At 44.7% G+C, this 19,084-nt stretch overlaps 1 protein-coding gene across 4 annotated transcripts; it reads left to right on the top strand.

The window, feature by feature from the left end:
• Positions 1 to 10,594: 10,594 nt before the first annotated feature.
• LOC118781129 (tripartite motif-containing protein 16-like) lies at positions 10,595 to 16,995 on the top strand. 4 transcript variants are annotated; one of them, XM_036534052.1, is made up of 7 exons: positions 10,595 to 11,185; positions 11,704 to 11,799; positions 12,040 to 12,273; positions 12,437 to 12,593; positions 13,499 to 13,549; positions 13,784 to 14,271; positions 16,972 to 16,995. In XM_036534052.1, the coding sequence occupies exons 1-7, from the start codon at positions 10,595 to 10,597 to the stop codon at positions 16,993 to 16,995; spliced, it is 1,641 nt and encodes a 546-aa protein (XP_036389945.1). The 4 variants fall into 4 exon arrangements, with proteins under 4 accessions (XP_036389945.1, XP_036389921.1, XP_036389928.1 ...); XM_036534028.1 differs by lacking the exon at positions 16,972 to 16,995 and having other exon boundaries at positions 13,784 to 14,543; XM_036534035.1 differs by lacking the exon at positions 16,972 to 16,995 and having other exon boundaries at positions 13,505 to 13,549; positions 13,784 to 14,543.
• Positions 16,996 to 19,084: the final 2,089 nt, after the last annotated feature.

Genomic DNA, 19,084 nt, shown 5'->3' on the forward strand with positions numbered 1-19,084 from the left:
GGATGGCCATGTAAATCGTGAAAGCTACCTGTGTGTAAGTTTTATTGGATAAAGCACTGCCAAGCATTTGCCAAGCAAATAAAAAATGTCATGGTAACAACATTACATTACATTATTGGCATTTAGCAGATGCTCTCATCCAGAGCGACTTACATCAATTACATCTTTTTACAATGTTATCCATTTATACAGCTGGATATTTACTGAGGCAATTGTGAGTTCAGTATCTTGCCCAAGGGTACAGCAGCAGTGTCCCCACAGGGAGTCGAAGCGGCAACCTTTCGGTTACAAGTCTTGCTCCTTAACCACTATGCCACACTGCTGCCCAAGAGGGAGAACTGTTGCTAGCGCATGCTAACATCATGCAAGTGTTGCCAAGATGTCGTAGCAACAGGACGCCATTGCCGTAGCGGTGGTGGAACAGCGTAAGAAGCGTTAGCCATGTGCAGGTCTCAGAGGGAACGGCGACAGGGGACAGCGTAACCGCGGCCCCCGGGTTTTACCCCCAACCTGCACGTGTTCCTGGGGTCTGTTTTCTGAGCCGATTTTCTGTTTTCGTTCTGCATTTGTAGAGAAGCTGCTTGGATGTAACAGCTATTAGCAACGGTTTCAATGATGGATGATGGGGGAGACGGCCAAAAAAGCAAAAGGGAGCCCAGCCACAAGATATAAACCACACAGCCATACAGCTCTCACACTCACATGCATGTACACACTCACTCATTCACACCAACACTCACACACTTACACACTCTCTTTCTCACACACATGCGCATGCACACACACACACACGCACGCACACACGCACACACGCACACACATGCACGCACACATGGACACACACACACGCGCGCACATACACGCGCACACACACACACCACACAGCTGTCAGTCAGGCTGATGGAACCGTGGCTGTGAGTGACAGCCAGGGAGCATCTGAGGACACAGGATGTGACTCCGCTACTTCCTGCTGGTGACAGAGAGCCGATCATGCAGCCAAAACTGTGCCAAACCGCTGAAGATAACCCAGCTGGGGGGGGGCGTGGTGGGGGGGGCACAGACACAGGAAACAGCCCACTCATATAAACTGCGAGTTAGTGCTCAGCAATGCGCTGTAGCATGAGGTTAAAGAGCAGGGCTTGTGACCCAAAGGCTGCCAGTTCAGATCCTTGGCACACCACTGCTGTTGTACCCTTGGCCGAGGCGCCTAACCTGAACTGCCTCAGTCAATCTCCAGCTATATAAATACATAACATGTACAAAATGTAAGTTATGTACATTGTTCTGGTTAAGAGGGACTGCTAAGCAGAGATCATGGAATTAAGGAGACACAGGCACACCAGCTATACGCCTACCAAGACCCGGCACCATAACTACATCAAGGGTTCACTATAATGATAATGGATTTTTTAAATTGCAGTTTTCTTACAGGGCTTTCCAAGACAAAAAATACAAGCAAGGAGTGACTTTGGCTGCTGCACCACGAGAGGGATTATAGAGGCAGAGAGCTGCTGGAGCTCCAGTTTGTCCCTTATGGTGGTATTGGTGGTGGTGGGTGGGGACTGGGTGGGGTTTTCTCAGACTCCGCCCACGGGAAGAGCAGAACCCAGAGCAGGGCTTGTGCAATTAGAGCCTCCCTCTCTCCTCCTACAAACCGCCCTGCTGACACACGGAACCCTAGTCACAACCCATGAAGAGGCTCCCTGTGTCACTGTCTGTCACAGCTCAGGTAGGGACTCAGACGCAGACAGGGAGGCAGGATGCTCAACGGATGTTTATTAAATCCAAATCGGAATCCAGAAAAACGAGGTCAAAAACAGTCGAGGTCAAAAACCAGGTTAGCACGGCGAACAAAACCAAAATCAGATCCAGAAAACGCGGTCAAGAAGAACAGGCGATATCGGTGAAACAGGTAGGCAGAACAGGACAAAAAAGCTGGTAGCGTAACAGGAGAACTGGGACGAACTGGCGACGAGACAAGAAACAAGCAGGAGATGGGATGCAGGCGTGCAGGTGGAGACGATCAGGTAATCAGATGGGCAGCGACAGGGCGGAGGAACACAGGGGAAACACAGTAAACAAGAGCACATGGACGGGGAAAACCAAAACAAACCGGCTAAGGTCCTGACTCTCTCTCCCAGGTAAAACAGGCACCGTCTGGGGCTCTCAGGCGGCTCTGTTGGCAAGGCTCTCGGCTTGAGTGCAGGTTTGGTTCAAATCCCAAATCTGTCATCTGCCAATAATGACGGCGATCCCACAGCGGCAGAACGGACTGGCTCCGTTCCTCTGCAGACAGCAGTGGGTCTGTCAGCCAGGGCTTCCTCATCTCGCCGCTCGTGGGAACGCTAGCATTAGCGTCGCGAATCACACCAGCGGAGTGGCACCTTTGACCCAGAAAGCACCCGCTCTGTGACTCCCAGCTGCGCACAAGGCGATCAGGGGACTGCCTTCTTCTCACTGCAGTGCTCCTGTGCGTGTAGGTTCCGGTGGTGAGACAGGTCTAACATGCATTTAGTAATTCCAAAAACAGGTTTCACTTCAAACTTATTTTGGGTTCAATATGACAGGTTTAGAGAGCTGTGCGTTTGTGACTGATGAAGCAAGTTCCTCTTGTGTCAGTAGAATCATTTCCCGCCAGCTGAGTCCCTGCAGTGCCGGCCTTATAATTATTTCAAAGATACACACCTTTGAAGAATTCTACCCTGAACACAGAAAGAGAATTCAGAAAGACAGAGAATTCTAAACAGTAGTATGGTGTAGTGTCAAGGACCAGGGCTCATTACCCAAAGGTTGTCGATTCACTGCTGTTATACCCTTGGGCAAAGTACTTAACTTAGAACTGACTGAGCAAATATCCAACAGTGTAAATGGATAACATGTATGAATTGTAACCTACGTAAGTCACACTGGATGAGAGCATCTGCTAAACTAAAGGTAGAGAGTGTGTTGGGTAATATAGTATTGTATTGGGTGAAATGATGGCATGTACACACACACACACACACACAAATACAGTGATTAGAGACAATATAGTATTAATGCTAATTGTTATTAATCCTTGAGACAGACACTGGCACAGAAGTCGTATGTACCTGCCACTCGGGAGCAGTGTGCAGATGCTGTGGGGGACAGCAGGGATGTGACAGCAGGGATGTGACAGCAGGAGTGTGCAGATGCTGTGGGGGACAGCAGGGATGTGGCAGCAGGAGTGTGCAGATGCTGTGGGGGACAGCAGGGATGTGACAACAGGGATGTCACAGCAGGGATGTGGCAGCAGGGATGTGACAGCAGGGATGTGACAGCAGGAGTGTGCAGATGCTGTGGGGGACAGCAGGGATGTGGCAGCAGGGATGTGACAGCAGGAGCGTGAGGATGCTGTGGGGGACAGCAGGGATGTGACAGCAGGGATGTGGCAGCAGGGATGTGGCAGCAGGGATGTGACAGCGGGAGCGTGCAGATGCTGTGGGGGACAGCAGGGATGTGACAGCAGGAGCGTGCAGATGCTGTGGGGGACAGCAGGGACGTGGCAGCAGGAGCGTGCAGATGCTGTGGAGGACAGCAGGGACGTGGCAGCAGGAGCGTGCAGATGCTGTGGGGGACAGCAGGGATGTGGCAGCAGGGATGTGACAGCAGGAGCGTGCAGATGCTGTGGGGGACAGCAGGGATGTGTCAGACCAGCTGCTACAGCTCTGGCCCTCCATTCACTGCTGACTAACTTCACCACAGGTCCTTTCAGCTACACACACACACATATCACACACTCACACTCACACACATATCACAAACACACACACACACACACACACATACACACACACAAGGACACACCTACACACATACATTCAAACAGACATACACACACTCACACACACATACGCTCACACACACACATACACGAGGACACACACCTGCACACATACATTCAAACAGACATACACACACACAGGATCACACACAACTCATGTACACAGACATGCTCACACACATACACACACACAAATACTTCAGTGTGTGACAGGGGAAATGACAGTCTTTTTCTTCCTGCTTTCACTGAGCTTCAGTGTAAAACTCTTTACAGAAAACACGCAGAAAACGCACTCAACATTACAGCACAAAAGGACGAGCGGCACGTCCGCATCCGCCTGTCAGCCGCTGAACCTAAAGATGCATTCCGAGGGAAAAGCGCAGTCTGAACTCACTTTATTCACATATTCGCAGAGAGAAAAGACAACCCACGGCCCCGTCCCGTATTTTCGGAGCTTTGTTGGAGGTGCAGGAAAAGCTCTTAGCGGAGTGATGCTGAATAATTGAAAGGGAACTCCCACGTAGCCAATGGAGAGAGGCGCAGACACGCCGCGCTGCAACCAGTGCGCGTTACATAACGAAGGCGCGTTCCGGAGGCACCACCGTCCACAACTTATGATATTCTTCAACGGTACCGCATGGTGGGTGGCAAGGCAATATCGAGCATAAGACGGGGATTTCAGAAAGTCATTTTCCCTAATAAACCACTTGTGGAACACCTGCATTTAGACAACGTAAAATTAACAAAACCGAATCGATTGCATGCGTAATACGAGGACTTGCGTCAAAACGATAACACTTAGAACCAGCAGTACAAGACCTCAATTGCACCGTTCTCTGAGAACTCTCTGTTGGCAACAGACATCTCTGTGCGCCAGCGACCACAGCTCCGCTTCTCCGTACTGTTCGGTGATTACCGTGCAGTCATCCCGCTATATTCACGGCACAGATTCCTCCGGTTATTTATCAGACTCGGATCTCCGACGAACTTCAGGCTCCGCATCAAAAAACCTACATGCGCCAGCAATGTACCACCACCACGTGGCCAGCAAATTACCACGCAGTTTCACCGCCAACCCCAACGTGGCATCACTTTTTTAAGCACACGTCCACGCTGCAAAGCATCCCACTTCCTCCGCACTCGCCGGCGGCTACAGTCTTCTCCTGCCGCAGAATTACCGAAAGGACGCATACGGTGAAGCCCTCACCCACGGCTGTGCATGCTGTCTACCATCATATCTGCGTACCGACAGTCCGTTGCTCCAAACGCGCTGCATGATAAAGTGTCGCTATTTTCCCCTACCGTAGTTATCTTCTTCCATGCCGCCGCTGTCTGTCCGTCCGAACTTGGTACCTCCACGATGCCACTAGAGGCTGGAATATCTTCTGCTACCCAGAACCCACCCACACGGCCTCCTCGCTGTACGAGACACACAATTCTCTCTCGTTTTTTTAGGCAGTCACTTCACTCCTTTTTAAAGCTGTCATTCGCCTCTCCACGCTACATCCCGCAGCCGTGTGGCCGTGCCTGTGCCACCTTCTGGCATCGGGTGCACGTCCATGCCGCTCCACTCCCTAGCCCCGCCCACCATACCGTGACGTCACTTATCGTGGCCAATCGCTCGTTCGCTGGGCGGCACACAGGTGCATTCAAAGCAGAATTTTCAGCCAGCGATACAGGTGTTTCACAAGCACATCTGGTTGTGGAAACAAAAATACCAGAGTACCGTTGCCAAGATTGCGATTGAGTTTATTATTACTGTCGCAATGAGACATCTTCCTCAGAATATGCTAACGTGGAACATTACATTAGGTTATTGTCATTTAGGAGACGCTCTTATCCAGAGCGACTTACATAGAATATAGTTTTTACATGTGATTTATACAGCTGGTATTTACTGCGGCAATTCTGGGTGAAGTACCTTGCCCAAGGTGCCCCAGCACGGAATCGAGCCAACAACCTTTTGGTCATGAGCCCTGATTCTTACCACTATGCAACACAGAAATTGGACTTCCTGCCTCAGTAACCCCTCTATGGAATAATTACAACTGTATCAAAATTTCCTTGAGAATAATATGTGCAACTTTAGTGTAGTCAGAGTGTCATATAACGTGTTTTATACTGTAGTCAGTAGATTAGAAGTTTCATGAGAGTGCCCTGTTTGAAAAATATAGTTCAAACAGGTAAGGTATAATATCATTACAAGCAATTGAGATGTTGTTTAGCCTACCCTACCTAATTAAACAGCATCCAGTGGTTATGTCATATATGTAAGTAGCTATTGAAATTTCCTAAGCAAAAAAAAGTAAATTGTTCAGCCATCCCAACACTGCCAGTATTTCATATTGTCTATTTGAAAGCAACACCTAAATGCCTTTATACATATAAGTCTCCAAATTTGTGTTAACTGGATGTGTTCAAATTTGACCTCCATTATAGCCAATAGAAAAAAAGGTTGAGGGCCGAAAAACAGGTGGGGGTCCACCACCACCACCACCACTCACAAAGGCTGAAGAGATGGCCCTCAGTCAAAACAGTGGGCGAACTTTGGCTGAAGGCATCCCTGGAGGAAGCTCATCTGACCCAGCCAGCCCTCAGGACACAAGGGTCTACATAAGAGGTAAGCCATTCAAATTAATAAAGATAATGTACATTCATTCCTTTGCCAGTGTGGGCTCAGTGACGCCCCCCCATCCATACTAGACACAACTTGGCACACAGACTTTCTTGTAGCTGTACAATTCCTTGTAATTGACTGCTGTTACTCTTCCAGATTCTCAGTTGTCCTTCAGACATCATAATCTATTTCATGGTGACTCATATATTTGAAAAACCATGATGAGTCCTGCACACTGTTGTAGAAACAAAAGTCAAATTAGGTGGGGCACTTTTCTGGGGAAAGTTATAATTTAACTGTCTAGTCTTCTACATCTTCTACCAGTTACTGATGATGTAATCTGTCTGGTGTGGCCTTCTGCCATAACAGATCTCCATGCAGTTCTAAGTACTTTTAATACTCCACAGATTTATCATAATGGGTTAGAGTAGAACACAAAAATTGTTCATTTTCATTACAGGAGGGTGATGAGGAAACCTTGTCAGCTGCCATGGAGAGGGAAGATACAGAGAGGCATGTTGAGGTTTACACCTTAAAAATAACATCTAACAGTTGATGATAGCGTTGTACCATAATAATACTTGACCTTCTTTTCCTCTAACAGAGCGATGCTGGAAATTACAATGTGGAAGAGGGTCCATCCACCTCCACAGCACTACGTACCTCAGTAAGATGTTGTTCAGAATTGGCCCATGACGTAGACCTGGCACTGTGATATTCAATGTCATTTTTTGTGTTCCTATAGCTCCCTGTGAAACAGCTGTGCAAGGTGTACTTAGAGAACCAAATCAAAAAATGTCATTTAGAAATGGACCACATAAGGCTGCAGATGCAAAAGACAAAAATGGAAATACAACTGCTGGAACATCACTTAAAGGTGGGTGAGGTGCCCACAGGTGGATGATTTTACTTGTTTGAACAACATAAAAAATATTAACAACTGTACTGCATTGGTACTTGCAGGACATAAAGAAGACTTTATAAAAGAGAGAGGCATATTGTCTTTATTTGACACTGGGGAGGTGATGGGTCAATCAGAAGTGATGGTAGCAGATTGTGTCTGTCACTGCTCTTCCATGTCGTACGTCAGCAGGGTGGTCAGGATCGATATCAGGATCGTTCGCTGGTTGAGTGGGACATTGTTCTCCTCTAATTATGGCAATGTTGTGGAGAATCACACATGCCACAATAATGTCACATGCCCTTTCCGGGGTGACCCTGAGCCAACGAAGACACTGGAACCGGGCCTTGAGAATCCCAATGGTCATCTCCACCCTGGCTCGTGTCCTGCAGTGAGCCAAGTTATAATGTAGCTGCGGGCTGGGCTCAGGATAAGGGTAAGGGGTCAGCAAATAGGGCTGGCAGGGGTACCCTCTGTCACCGAGCAGGTAATCATCGAACTCTCCTATGATAATACGAGGATACATTTTAAATTATCAGTTGCAACAGGTGGAAACAAAATATTGATTATAATAGGATATGGCTATATGTACAGTATATACTCACCATGGGCAAATCTAGCAGTCAATGTACACTCACGAAAAATTCGCGAGTCATGCACAGACCCAGGCCTCTTTGCTTCCACGTTGCTGATGATGCGGGCTGCATCACATATGATCTTCACAGTGCAGAACAGTAATTAGCTGCAGTGGTTGTATTGTGAAACATCTTTCATTTGGAATGCAAAAGGCTACTATTTAGGCCTACATGCACACTGATTCTGTGGAAAAACTTCCTATTCACATAATCTCCTTCATTTACTGAAGGAGCTGTGATAGGAATATGAGTCCCATCTATGCAGCCAAGCACACCTGGAAACCCTAAAATATATCATATTAACTGATTAGTGCTTCAAGTCTCAAAGCTTCACACTAAATAAATTACTTATTGCTTAGACTGATACCTGCAATTCTGTGGAATTCTTCTTTGATGAGCCTTGTGGGTCTGTGACTTGGGAACACCACAACGGTGTATACCGTTTCAATGCAAGAGTCACATTTCTGACAGCCCGACAGACGGTTGCTTTAGAAATATGCTCAGCGTCACCGACGTTGTATAGAAAACTCCAGTTGCCATAAAACGGAGAGCAACACAAAGAATTTGCTCCGAACTCAGAGCATGTTCACGGTGTGTCGTGAGGGCTCAGAAGATTATGATAAACGATCGAATGTGCAGAAAAACGGTAACGCTCACACAGATAATCATCAGGGAACGATGAAACATCCAAGCGGGGTCTTATCACCCTCTCCCGACGGAGATTTCTGCGAAGTATTTGTGCTTTGATATCAACTGGCTCTTCGAGGAAGGGACACGCCATGTCTCACACCGCCTTCAGTCTGCAGGCTTCAGCTAGAGAGGAGGGGAAACTCTGGGTTAGTTGAAGAAAACCTGCCAGCGAGCAGGTTAGCCTCACGGAGTATGTTGCCATAGTAACTGACTCTTGAGTTACGCTGAACTGGCTTTGTGAAACCGAAAACCTAGAGTTTCCTTCAACTCTGAGTCAGCTAACTCTGAGTTTTCACTAAACCTGCTTTCTGAAACACCCCCCTGGTTGAGTTTTCGCTAAACCTGCTTTCTGAAACACCCCCCTGGTTTTGGACTTTGCCTGTTTTGACCCTGTTTTTGGATTACCCTCTGGATTTAATAAACCCTACGAGTTTCAGTCTTCCCTGTCTGCGCTTGAGTCGCTGCCTGAGGTCTGACAAGTACACCACTATACAAGGCTTGCTACAAACGCCGAGGAACCCTGTGGAAAGATCTTTGAGGTTTCAGTAGAAACATCGAGAAACTTATATCTGTGATTTTTTTTTGGTAAAATAATTTGCAAAATATTGCCAATATATTGCTGAGTAAGATCACTACAAACGGAAACCGTTAGTACAATGTTTGACAGCGTTACTCCTTGTCAAAGCGTTGACATTGTTGGTTCTCTACTAGTTTTTAGCATCGTCACCATTAAGCACAACATTACTACATGGACCCAAACCTGTTACTGAAGTATTCCTGATATGACAAGTTGGACGATACTACATGGAGATCGTCTGGCCCACGGCAATCGCGCACCATAGAATTTTTTTTATTAAATCAATTCTTTCTTCAATCATTCTTTTTCAGACGATCGCAGACTGCACTATAATGTTAAGAACGTCAGTCTTTGCTAATTAGCTACAGGTTCAACTGCCTCAGCTGGGAAGGAAGACAAGAAATTACACAATATTGTCAAAAGAAGTCTGAGATCAGTAGATAACATGTCAGTCTTCATTTCAGTGTTTGGATTTCAGCAAATGTATACACTGGGCTTTGAAGCCGTGCTGTCGGGTTTCGTCCAGTTTTTGCGCAATTGTCCGTCGTTTTGCGGGTGTAAACAGGTTAAAAATGTATTTATTATTTGTTACCGTATGAAACTTCACGAAATCCTGATTAATATGGTTGTCATTGTTTTGTTTCATGTTTAACACGGTTAATATTAACGCTGAGGAGTTAAACCCTGTACTGCTTCTTTAAGAGGCTGCGGTTTGTCGTCGTCATCACTGCGTCACAGTCTGTAGTTGCTGGGTGGAGCAGAGGCAGCCATGTTACAATGGCTGAGTCACAAAAGTGTATTTCTGGTGATGAAAATGACACAAATGTCACACACTGCAGCCATGATTATGTATTCAGGATTAGTGAACATGCAAATATTTTTGTTGTTCAAATACACATGCTGTAATTTCATATTTTATACATTTTGTGTCGGACACGTGTTTCGTACAGTGCTGCGAGGTTTCTAGGATGCTTTCCTTTGTTAACAGGCTACTGATGTCCGGAGTGTATGAAAGCTGCGTGTCACAGACTTTCCGTTTTATGTTAACTTGTACAGGCGGTATCGCTTCACCACCCCCGAATAAAAAAGAGCAACCAGAACCATCAGTGTGGTCATCGTTCCTCCCAGCGAAGCAGACACACGCACACAAGCTAACGGAGGTGCAGCTAGCAGCTAAAAGACACGCCCCCGTTACACGGGCCAGTGAAAAACTTCCGCCTTCTGTAACCTCACCGACAAAACTGCAGGGAAGAGGCAGGAAGTCCCTCCCTTTCCCCTCCGTCTCACGCGAAAAAACAGAGTTCTGCATTTCACAGGCGGTTTCAGAGAAACAAAACTAAACTCAGTCTCTTTGAATCTGCACGGTAAAATGTCTGAAGCTGGAGATCTACTGGATCGGGACCAGTTTACCTGTCCAGTCTGTCTGGATCTACTGAAGGATCCGGTGACTATTCCCTGTGGACACAGTTACTGTATGGGCTGTATTAAGGGCTGCTGGGATCAGGATGATCATGCTGGTGTCTACAGCTGTCCCCAGTGCAGAGAGACCTTCATCCCAAGACCTGTTTTAAGAAGAAACATCATAGTGACTAATATGGTGGAGAAAGTGAAGAAGACAGGACTCCAAGCTGCTCCTCCTCCTCACTGTTATGCTGGACCTGGAGATGTGGCGTGTGATTTCTGCACTAGGAGAAAGTTCAAAGCCGTCAAGTCCTGTCTGGTGTGTCTGGCCTCCTACTGTCAAACTCACCTGCAGCCTCACTATGAATCTCCTGCCTTTAAGAAGCACAAACTGGACCAAGCCACTGGAAACCTGCAGGAGAAGATCTGCTCTCATCATGACAAAGTGCTGGAGATTTACTGCCGCACTGATCAGCAGTGTATCTGTTATCTGTGTATGATGGATGAACACAGAGGCCATGATACAGTCTCAGCTGCAGCGGAAAGGACTGAGAAACAGGTAAGGACCGGACAGCATTACTATGATCAGTGTTTTGCTTTAAAAGTAATGACACAATAACTATGTTTTTTCTGTTATTTATTATCAAAACACATTAGCAAAGGAGTATTTGAATAGATTTACACCTTTGAAAATGAGAACTGCTGAAGGGAGTGGTTATCAGGTCTGAAATTCAGTGATAAAGCAGTAAAAGCAGGAAGTGAACACACGCCAGCTCTCTGTGACAGCTCTGTTCACACCCCTCACCCCACTATTCACCCCCTGAACGGGAATCAACACGGCTGGAGCAGTTCACTCACAGTTTAGGAACTTTACCTATAAGGCCAGGCCTGGCACAAGGAAAAAATACAGAGGGCTGCAACTGCAATCCACGCCAGGATGGGGGCGGGGTGGTAGGAGTCACTACTACACACTGACCTGTCAAACAGATTAGTGGGTAGTTATTGTTTAATTTTTATTTAAGGTGTTATTTAACACATGTGAAGTACAATATGATGGTGAAAACAATCTATCCACAGAAACAGTTTGGAGCAACACAGAGGAAATTCCAGCAGAGAATCCAGGAGAGAGAGAAGGAGCTGCAGGATCTGAGACAGGCTGTGGAGTCACTCACGGTGGGTACTGACCAGAGGAGAAGACAACAGCTGGCTGCTGGAAGAGCCATTTCAGGGCTCAGTCAGGGTTCTCCTCCATTCAGCCAGTGAGGGGCCCAGTGTTGGGCCACTTTCCAGCCCCGTGGGGCTCAATCCCACTGAGCCACACTGTGGGGAACAGGATGTCTGAGGTCCCAGTAAGAGCTGAGTGAAAGGCCTAGTTATAATGTACAGCCCTCCTCTCTCTGTGTCTCCTAACAGCACTCTGCACAGGCAGCAGTGGAGGACAGCGAGTGGATCTTTACTGAGCTGATCCGCTCCATTAAGAGAAGGCGCTCTGAGGTGAAACAGCTGATCAGAGATCAGGAGAAGGCTGCAGTGAGTGGAGCTGGAAGACTCCTGGAGCAACTGGAGCAGGAGATTGCTGAGCTGAGGAGGAGAGATGCTGAGATGGAGCAGCTTTCACACACAGAGGATCACATCCATTTCCTCCAGGTAACATCACTGGCTCTCTGACAGTCTGCAGTATGTGCATTGTATATACATGATTTTATACATGATGTAGCATGTGCCTTATCACAAAGATCTGTTACTGGTAGGTCACCTGAGATGTAGTATGATGGTTTTTTCCTTTGTCTGTCTGTCTGTCTTTCTGTAGAGCCATCAGTCTCTCTGTGCCCCTCCTGGACCTGGAGACTCACCCAGCACCACTGTCAATTCATACTTTTTTGAGGCTGTGAGGAAATCTGTCTCTGACCTGAAAGAACGAGTGGAGGGCATCTGCAAGGGGGAATTAGACAAGATCTCAAAAACAGGTTAGTGCGGCAGAAATACGAAAACTCTTCAAGCACACACAGACACACACACACACACACACACACACACACACACACACACATCATATTTAGTCAAACGTGCACACACGCACACTTACAGGGCATAGACAAAATATGTAAACGCGATATAAATGTTTATTAAAAACTTTGCCTTTGCCTTCAGAACAGCTTCAGTCCTTCTTGGAATGCTGTAATACAGGTTTTGTAGTGTTGTAAATGTGATATTAAGCTGACTTCATTGAGTTTATTTGACAGGGACAGTGCACAATAATCAGCATTTCTGTAAATGTGCCAGAATGAACTAAAGTTTTCATCTGAGTTTTCATCTGCTGTCCCTGGGTATTGTTAATATTTTCCCATCTTCCTCCTTTTTCAGGAGGGTTTTATTCAAGCTTTTATTGAGACTGGGTCATGGAGGTGTAGATTTAGTTTTCTGGTCATTTTTGAGGCTGCTGTTTTGAGGTTTTGAGCATCTGTCCCTGTCTGTGAAATTTGACTTGTGAACACTGTTCCTCTTTCCTGATGCAGCTTTTCCTTGCTTAGCGAATGCCATCATTATTTTCAACTTCATTCCCCTGGACGCATTAAATAATTTGGCAGTTTCTGCGACTGATGCACCTGCAGTTCAGACACCAACAATGAGAACTTTTTCAAAATGTGTAACATCTCTCATGTTGCTTTAGAAACTTGCATGTTAATATATCATTACAGAAAGATTTTGGCAATTCGTATTGTTTTTTTAATTACGATTTAGTTGCTTCAAAATACAAGTCCATTTCCATTATTTGGGTAGCCCCTGTACACCACCTGAATGAAAGTGAAGGGACAGGAAACATATTTTAACTTTCACCTGATTTTTGCCCTCCTTCTCTCTTTCTCTACAGTGAAAGAAGTCCATATATTAGAGCCCAGGACCAGAGAGGATTTCTTACAATGTGAGTCTGTCTTTCAAACAAGTTAAAAGACCAACCGATGTATTATAAAGAACACAAATGATATTGATGGATAAGGCAACACATGAAGAAAATAAAAAATAAATATGTGTGAAATGAAATAAATCTCAAATGTGAGGATGAAGGAAAATATATTAAAACAAATGAAAAGCATGTAAGCGATAGATTGTGGTGATTATAATAACTGAGCTCTCTTCTCTCCTTCTCCTCCATCAGATTCCTGTCAGCTCACACTGGACCCCAACACAGCACATAGAAAGCTCCGTCTGTCTGAGGGGAACAGAGCGGTGACATGTGTGATGAAGACCCAGTCATATCCTGATCATCCAGAGAGATTCAACGACTTGGTGCAAGTGCTGTGCAGAGAGGGTCTGTCTGGACGCTGTTACTGGGAGGCTGAGTGGAGTGGGGATTATGAGGTTTCTATAGCAGTCTCATATAAAGAGATCAGCAGGAGGGGAGGAAGTGCTGACTGTGGTCTGGGATGGAATGACAAGTCCTGGAGTTTGTGCTGCTCTCCTGCCACATGCTTTTTGTGGCACAATAATAATCACACTGCAATCCCTGTCCCCCTCTTTGCCAGAATAGGAGTGTACCTGGATCACAGGGCAGGAACTCTGTCCTTCTACAGCGTCTCTGACACAATGACCCTCCTCCACAGAGTCCAGACCACATTCACTCAGCCCCTCTATGCTGGGTTTCACGTTTATTGGAAAGGAGCATCTGTAAAATTATGTGATCTTAGATGAGAGAGAAAAGATCAACTACAATTGTAGAAAAGGGCCACGTGTCTTTGTTTGCGCACCACCCCCACCTCTCACAGGCACTATGTTTACAACCTAGTTGAAACCTGTCCAAACCAGTCCTGCTGCTCCCCTTATCAGCAGGACCCCCACAGGCAACCCAAGGACGGCCCCCAGGCCACAATTTGCCCGCTGACCTGTCCGTATCCTTTGGCCACCAATAAGAACCTCAATAGGGCCAAGGATACGGGACAATGTAAAGGTAGTGGTGACCTCCCCCACCTCAGTACCACACCAATACCCGCACAGTGAAGAACTGGGGAGACCAAGCCCCTGGGGACACATTATTGTGTTGTTGTGTGCGTCTGTGCCTGAGAAACCACACACACATCCACACCCTCCAAAATCCTCAATATAACTCTGAACCCGGAACCTGACTCCTGTGTCCTGACCGACACCCCACTGTGACAGTCATTTAAACTGAACCTAGTTTACAGGTGGAACTGCCCCCTCAGTTTCAACAATCAAAATAATAAAAAAAACAAAAAATGAATGGAATCAAAGTTTTTTTTTATTTATATAACCAATTATTAAATAATTTCTTTCATGTCCCTTATTATAGATTTTTTTTTTAACTTTAATTCTTTATTCTTTATTGGGATCGCCATTAGCTTCCACATAGTGGTTGCTAGGCTTCCTGGGATCCACTCAACAGCAATAACAATCAATTAAAGCAAACAATATTAAAAATGTTACTGTGTCAAAAGCAACGAAAACAAAAAAACAAAACGAGCCAAAACTTCAAAAATAAGTACAATTACTCAGCATATGAAATACTAAACTGTAATAACTTGCACTGAAAACCAAGACAAAATTGTCACAAATATACAGCAACAAAACAAAATAAAAACAATCCAACAATCCAAGAAACCGTAAAAACCACAATAACATCTATTTAAGATGCATCAGACTTTTTGAAAGAAAATCTATTTTTTGTCTGTCTGATGTTGATTGGGAGCATATTCCAAGCAGAAAAAGCCCTATTAAAAAAAAACAGTCCTCATCATACAATTCGTTCATGGACTTGGCACCACCAAATGACTAGTACTCGTTTGACGTGTATTATACCTATGACAAAAACCTGAATATACTAGTTTTTCGCAAAAGAAGTGTGGTGTATTGTCCCAAATAACATTTTGCATGATAACAGAGATTTTAATTTAGCCTCCACTAGATTTTAATTTAGCCTCCACTGTTAGCCCTCATAATCGTTTATGCATCTCACACACATTAGCACGGAAAGAACAATGAAGAGCTAATCTGGCTGCTCTGTTCTGTGCAATTTGACGTTTTTTTTACATGTTTCTCAGCAGCACCTGACCAAACAACTGGGCAGCACTCCAGATGTGGTAAAACCAGTGACCGGACTACATCAATCATAACAGAATATGGAACATTAAGAATATGGAGTATTCTGTGGTGTTTTCGGGGTGATGGAGAGGTCTTGTAAGGGAGAGGAGCGATGTAGAGAGGCACAGTCTTAGCCAAGCTGAGCCTCAGGTGATGGTTACGCATCCAGCACAGGTGAGACAGGGAAAGCTGAAAACTCATCATCAAGCTGTATCTCTAGTCTACCTTCGTCTCCATCTATCTCTATCTATCCCTATTTTCTATACAAACGCACCCTACACCAGTGTAGCACTTAACTGAGTATCTTACTGACCTCTTGTAATACTTCTTGATAACTACTCTTAGCATAGTGATGCACTTTTTTGGAAGTGGCTCTGGGTAAGAGCATCTGCTAAATGATGTTCATGCTATGTACATGCTTTTAAAATCCACTGTAAATGGCTATGCCAATAAAGCAAACTGAACTGAACTGAAATATAGCGACTGAATATAGGCTATCACGGCTTGGACGAAACAATGATTCCGATTGGTTGAGGGGGTTGGTATTAATTTCCAGCAATGGCATGGAAGAATATTAAGAATATCATAGTTCCGGAAGGTATGTACACAGACATATCTGAACATAGGCATGATCCTGAATTCCAGGTTTAACTCGTATTTAATAAAGCATTGAAATACAAAAACTGGGCATGTAGCTATTATTACTTATTGAATTAACAACACATTAGTCGTTGACTATCAACTATCCCAAACGGCTTACTTTGACATCTTTATTCAGACTAATTACAGTAGCCTGTAATTCGTTTGTAATTTTCAATCGACACATTCTGATGCGTTGCTAACTGGGAACTAGTTAGCTAGACTACAGCGGTTAGGTAGAGCACATTTTCAGTATTTAAGTGAATGCTCAACGTAACGTTAGAGCGGAAACCAGTGCAGTTTTCAGCTGCTGCTAGGAGCGATATGGTTAGCTGTGCAATACAGGGAAACTCTCTCACCTTATAGATAACGTTACCTGTAGAAAATGGCTATGTGAGAAATAACTTGATGTGAACTAGTCAGCTGGAACACTCGCAAACCGTGATGCCATTTAGCGTATGACAGGTAATGCGTTTCGTTTTTTTTTTTTTTTTTACTCAAATGTAAGGATCAATGTTTTGCTTTTTTTCGTCAAATTTAAAAATCAGTGGTAACGTGTAGATTGATTTAAATATGTCAACATGAATAGTTGTGATTCTGATGTGGACTAAGTATTCCACGGACAGCAATAAATAAATAAATATTTTAATAAATAATTTTCTCCAGGAAAACGTATAATGTTAAATAGGCCTACACAAAATAATACACACAATAACAATTTTAATAATAATAATAATGTTAAACGGGAGAAGCCTTTTGCAGGACATCGATGTGACGTCACAGAAAGGTGTGCTGTATAATTCTATGCGTCGTGTGGCGGGTTTGTATTGTGACGTCAAGCGCAGAAAACTATAAATTTGTTGCTCGAACTTATTTCATTAATGCAGAAAGAAATTATTCTGAATACATAACTCAAGAGAGATGGCACTGACCACAAGGGAGAGCGGTTAGAGATGGTAAGTACAGAAGTCTTTCATGACAACCTAGAGTGATGTGACACTCTCTCCTTACATCGATTTTAATGCGATGAAGACACTAAGGCGTGTGCACAGTAAGTCTGAACACCTTGCTTTGGTTATTTGAATGCCATTAAGCTCAGTCTTCATAAACATTAAGACGATTTTAAGTCTTAGACCTTGAAAACCCCTGCTCTGTGGCAAAAGCCTATAGCCCTTCGCACTACATGCACGTGTACATAATAATAATAAAAATAATAATAATAATAAATACCATTATATAATAATAATAATAATAATAATAATTATTATTATTATTTATGTTTTAACAAAAATGTAACAAACAGCCAAACGGCCTCATTCCCAATGTTGTACTTAGTTTTCTGTTTTAGTGAGGAACTTTGTATCAGTACAGGATTGCCCAAATAGTTCACTTAAAATGTTTCATTTTGTAGTTTACTGACAAACATCAGGTGTCAGTGATGCTGACCCCCAGTAACTCTTCTTTCTCTCTCATTCAGGAGCGCAAAATGGAAATGCTGGATTTGGAAAGCAGGCTGGAGCACTGGAAGAAGGAGATTGAAGAAAAGGTCCTCAGACTCTGTAACCAGTGGTACGAAGCTGCACAGACTGATGTGAAGAACGAGATTAAGGCCACCATCACAAGGGAGAGAGAGGAGATGGAAGAGAAGATTCTCTGCCAGAGACAGTCCATCATGAAGGAGGTAGAGCTGATGATGGACAGGAAGGCAGAGGAGGAATGGAGGGAGAGGAGGAGAATAGAAGAGAGGAAGGAGAAGGAGGCCGGAGAGCAAATATGGAGAGAGATGGAGGAGGAGAGGAAAATTTGGGAGAAAGAGCAAGAGGAGAGTGAGGCTGCAATGAGAGACATTGCCAGAAAATCAAAAGACACAGTGATGGTGAGTGCTCAGTCCTTCAAAAATGATAGTAAAATATGTGTAGTAGCGATAATATTTTCCTTTTACTTAATGCAGCATCTTGGGGACTTTTTGTCGTCCATTCTTCCATTAGATTGACTTAAGATTTACTGTATGTTTTATTTATCATTTGATGTAGCGTATTACACTTGAAACCCATCTTATTAGTGCATGCTCCAACAGACATATTGCCAGTCAGTCATTCACTCTCTCATGTAACCAGTGGTTACCTAACATTTTCTCCCTTTTTAGGACTGGGAAATGGATGCTTCTGACAAGGAAAGAAAGATGGAAGAGTGGAAAGGGAGGGTTCAGGAGGAGCTGCTCAGAAATTGCACTACATGGTGTGAAGCTGCACTTACAAATATGAGGAGTGAGTTTAAGCTGAGCATCATCAGGGAGAGGGCGGAGATGGAGGAGAGGCTGTTCTACCAGCGGCAATCCATCATGAAAGAAGTAGAGCTGCTGATGGAGAGGAATGAGAAAGAGAGAGAGGAGGCTCGGCAGACAGAGACAGAGAGCAGCGAAGAGGAACAGTGGGAGGAGACCTGGCAAGAGATGGAAATAACAGAAGAAGAAGAAAAAAGACAAGAGAAGGAGATTAAGGACAAATTTTGGTGGGTGTTTGCTGAAAACACCTGTTATTGGGAGGTCTTTTTGAAATGGGCGAAAAGGAAGGCAGTAGAGGCAGAGACTAAGCGGTTATTAAGAAGGAATGTGAGTCCGAGCGAGATAGAGGAGAAACTGAAGAAGCGGGCCTTGGCAAAGGCAGAAAGAGAGAGAAAGAAACAGGAGAAAATAAGGAAACAGGCCATGGAGCAACTGATGAGA

Source organism: Megalops cyprinoides, chromosome 1 (genome assembly GCF_013368585.1).
Source record: "Megalops cyprinoides isolate fMegCyp1 chromosome 1, fMegCyp1.pri, whole genome shotgun sequence".
Lineage (NCBI taxonomy): Eukaryota > Metazoa > Chordata > Actinopteri > Elopiformes > Megalopidae > Megalops > Megalops cyprinoides.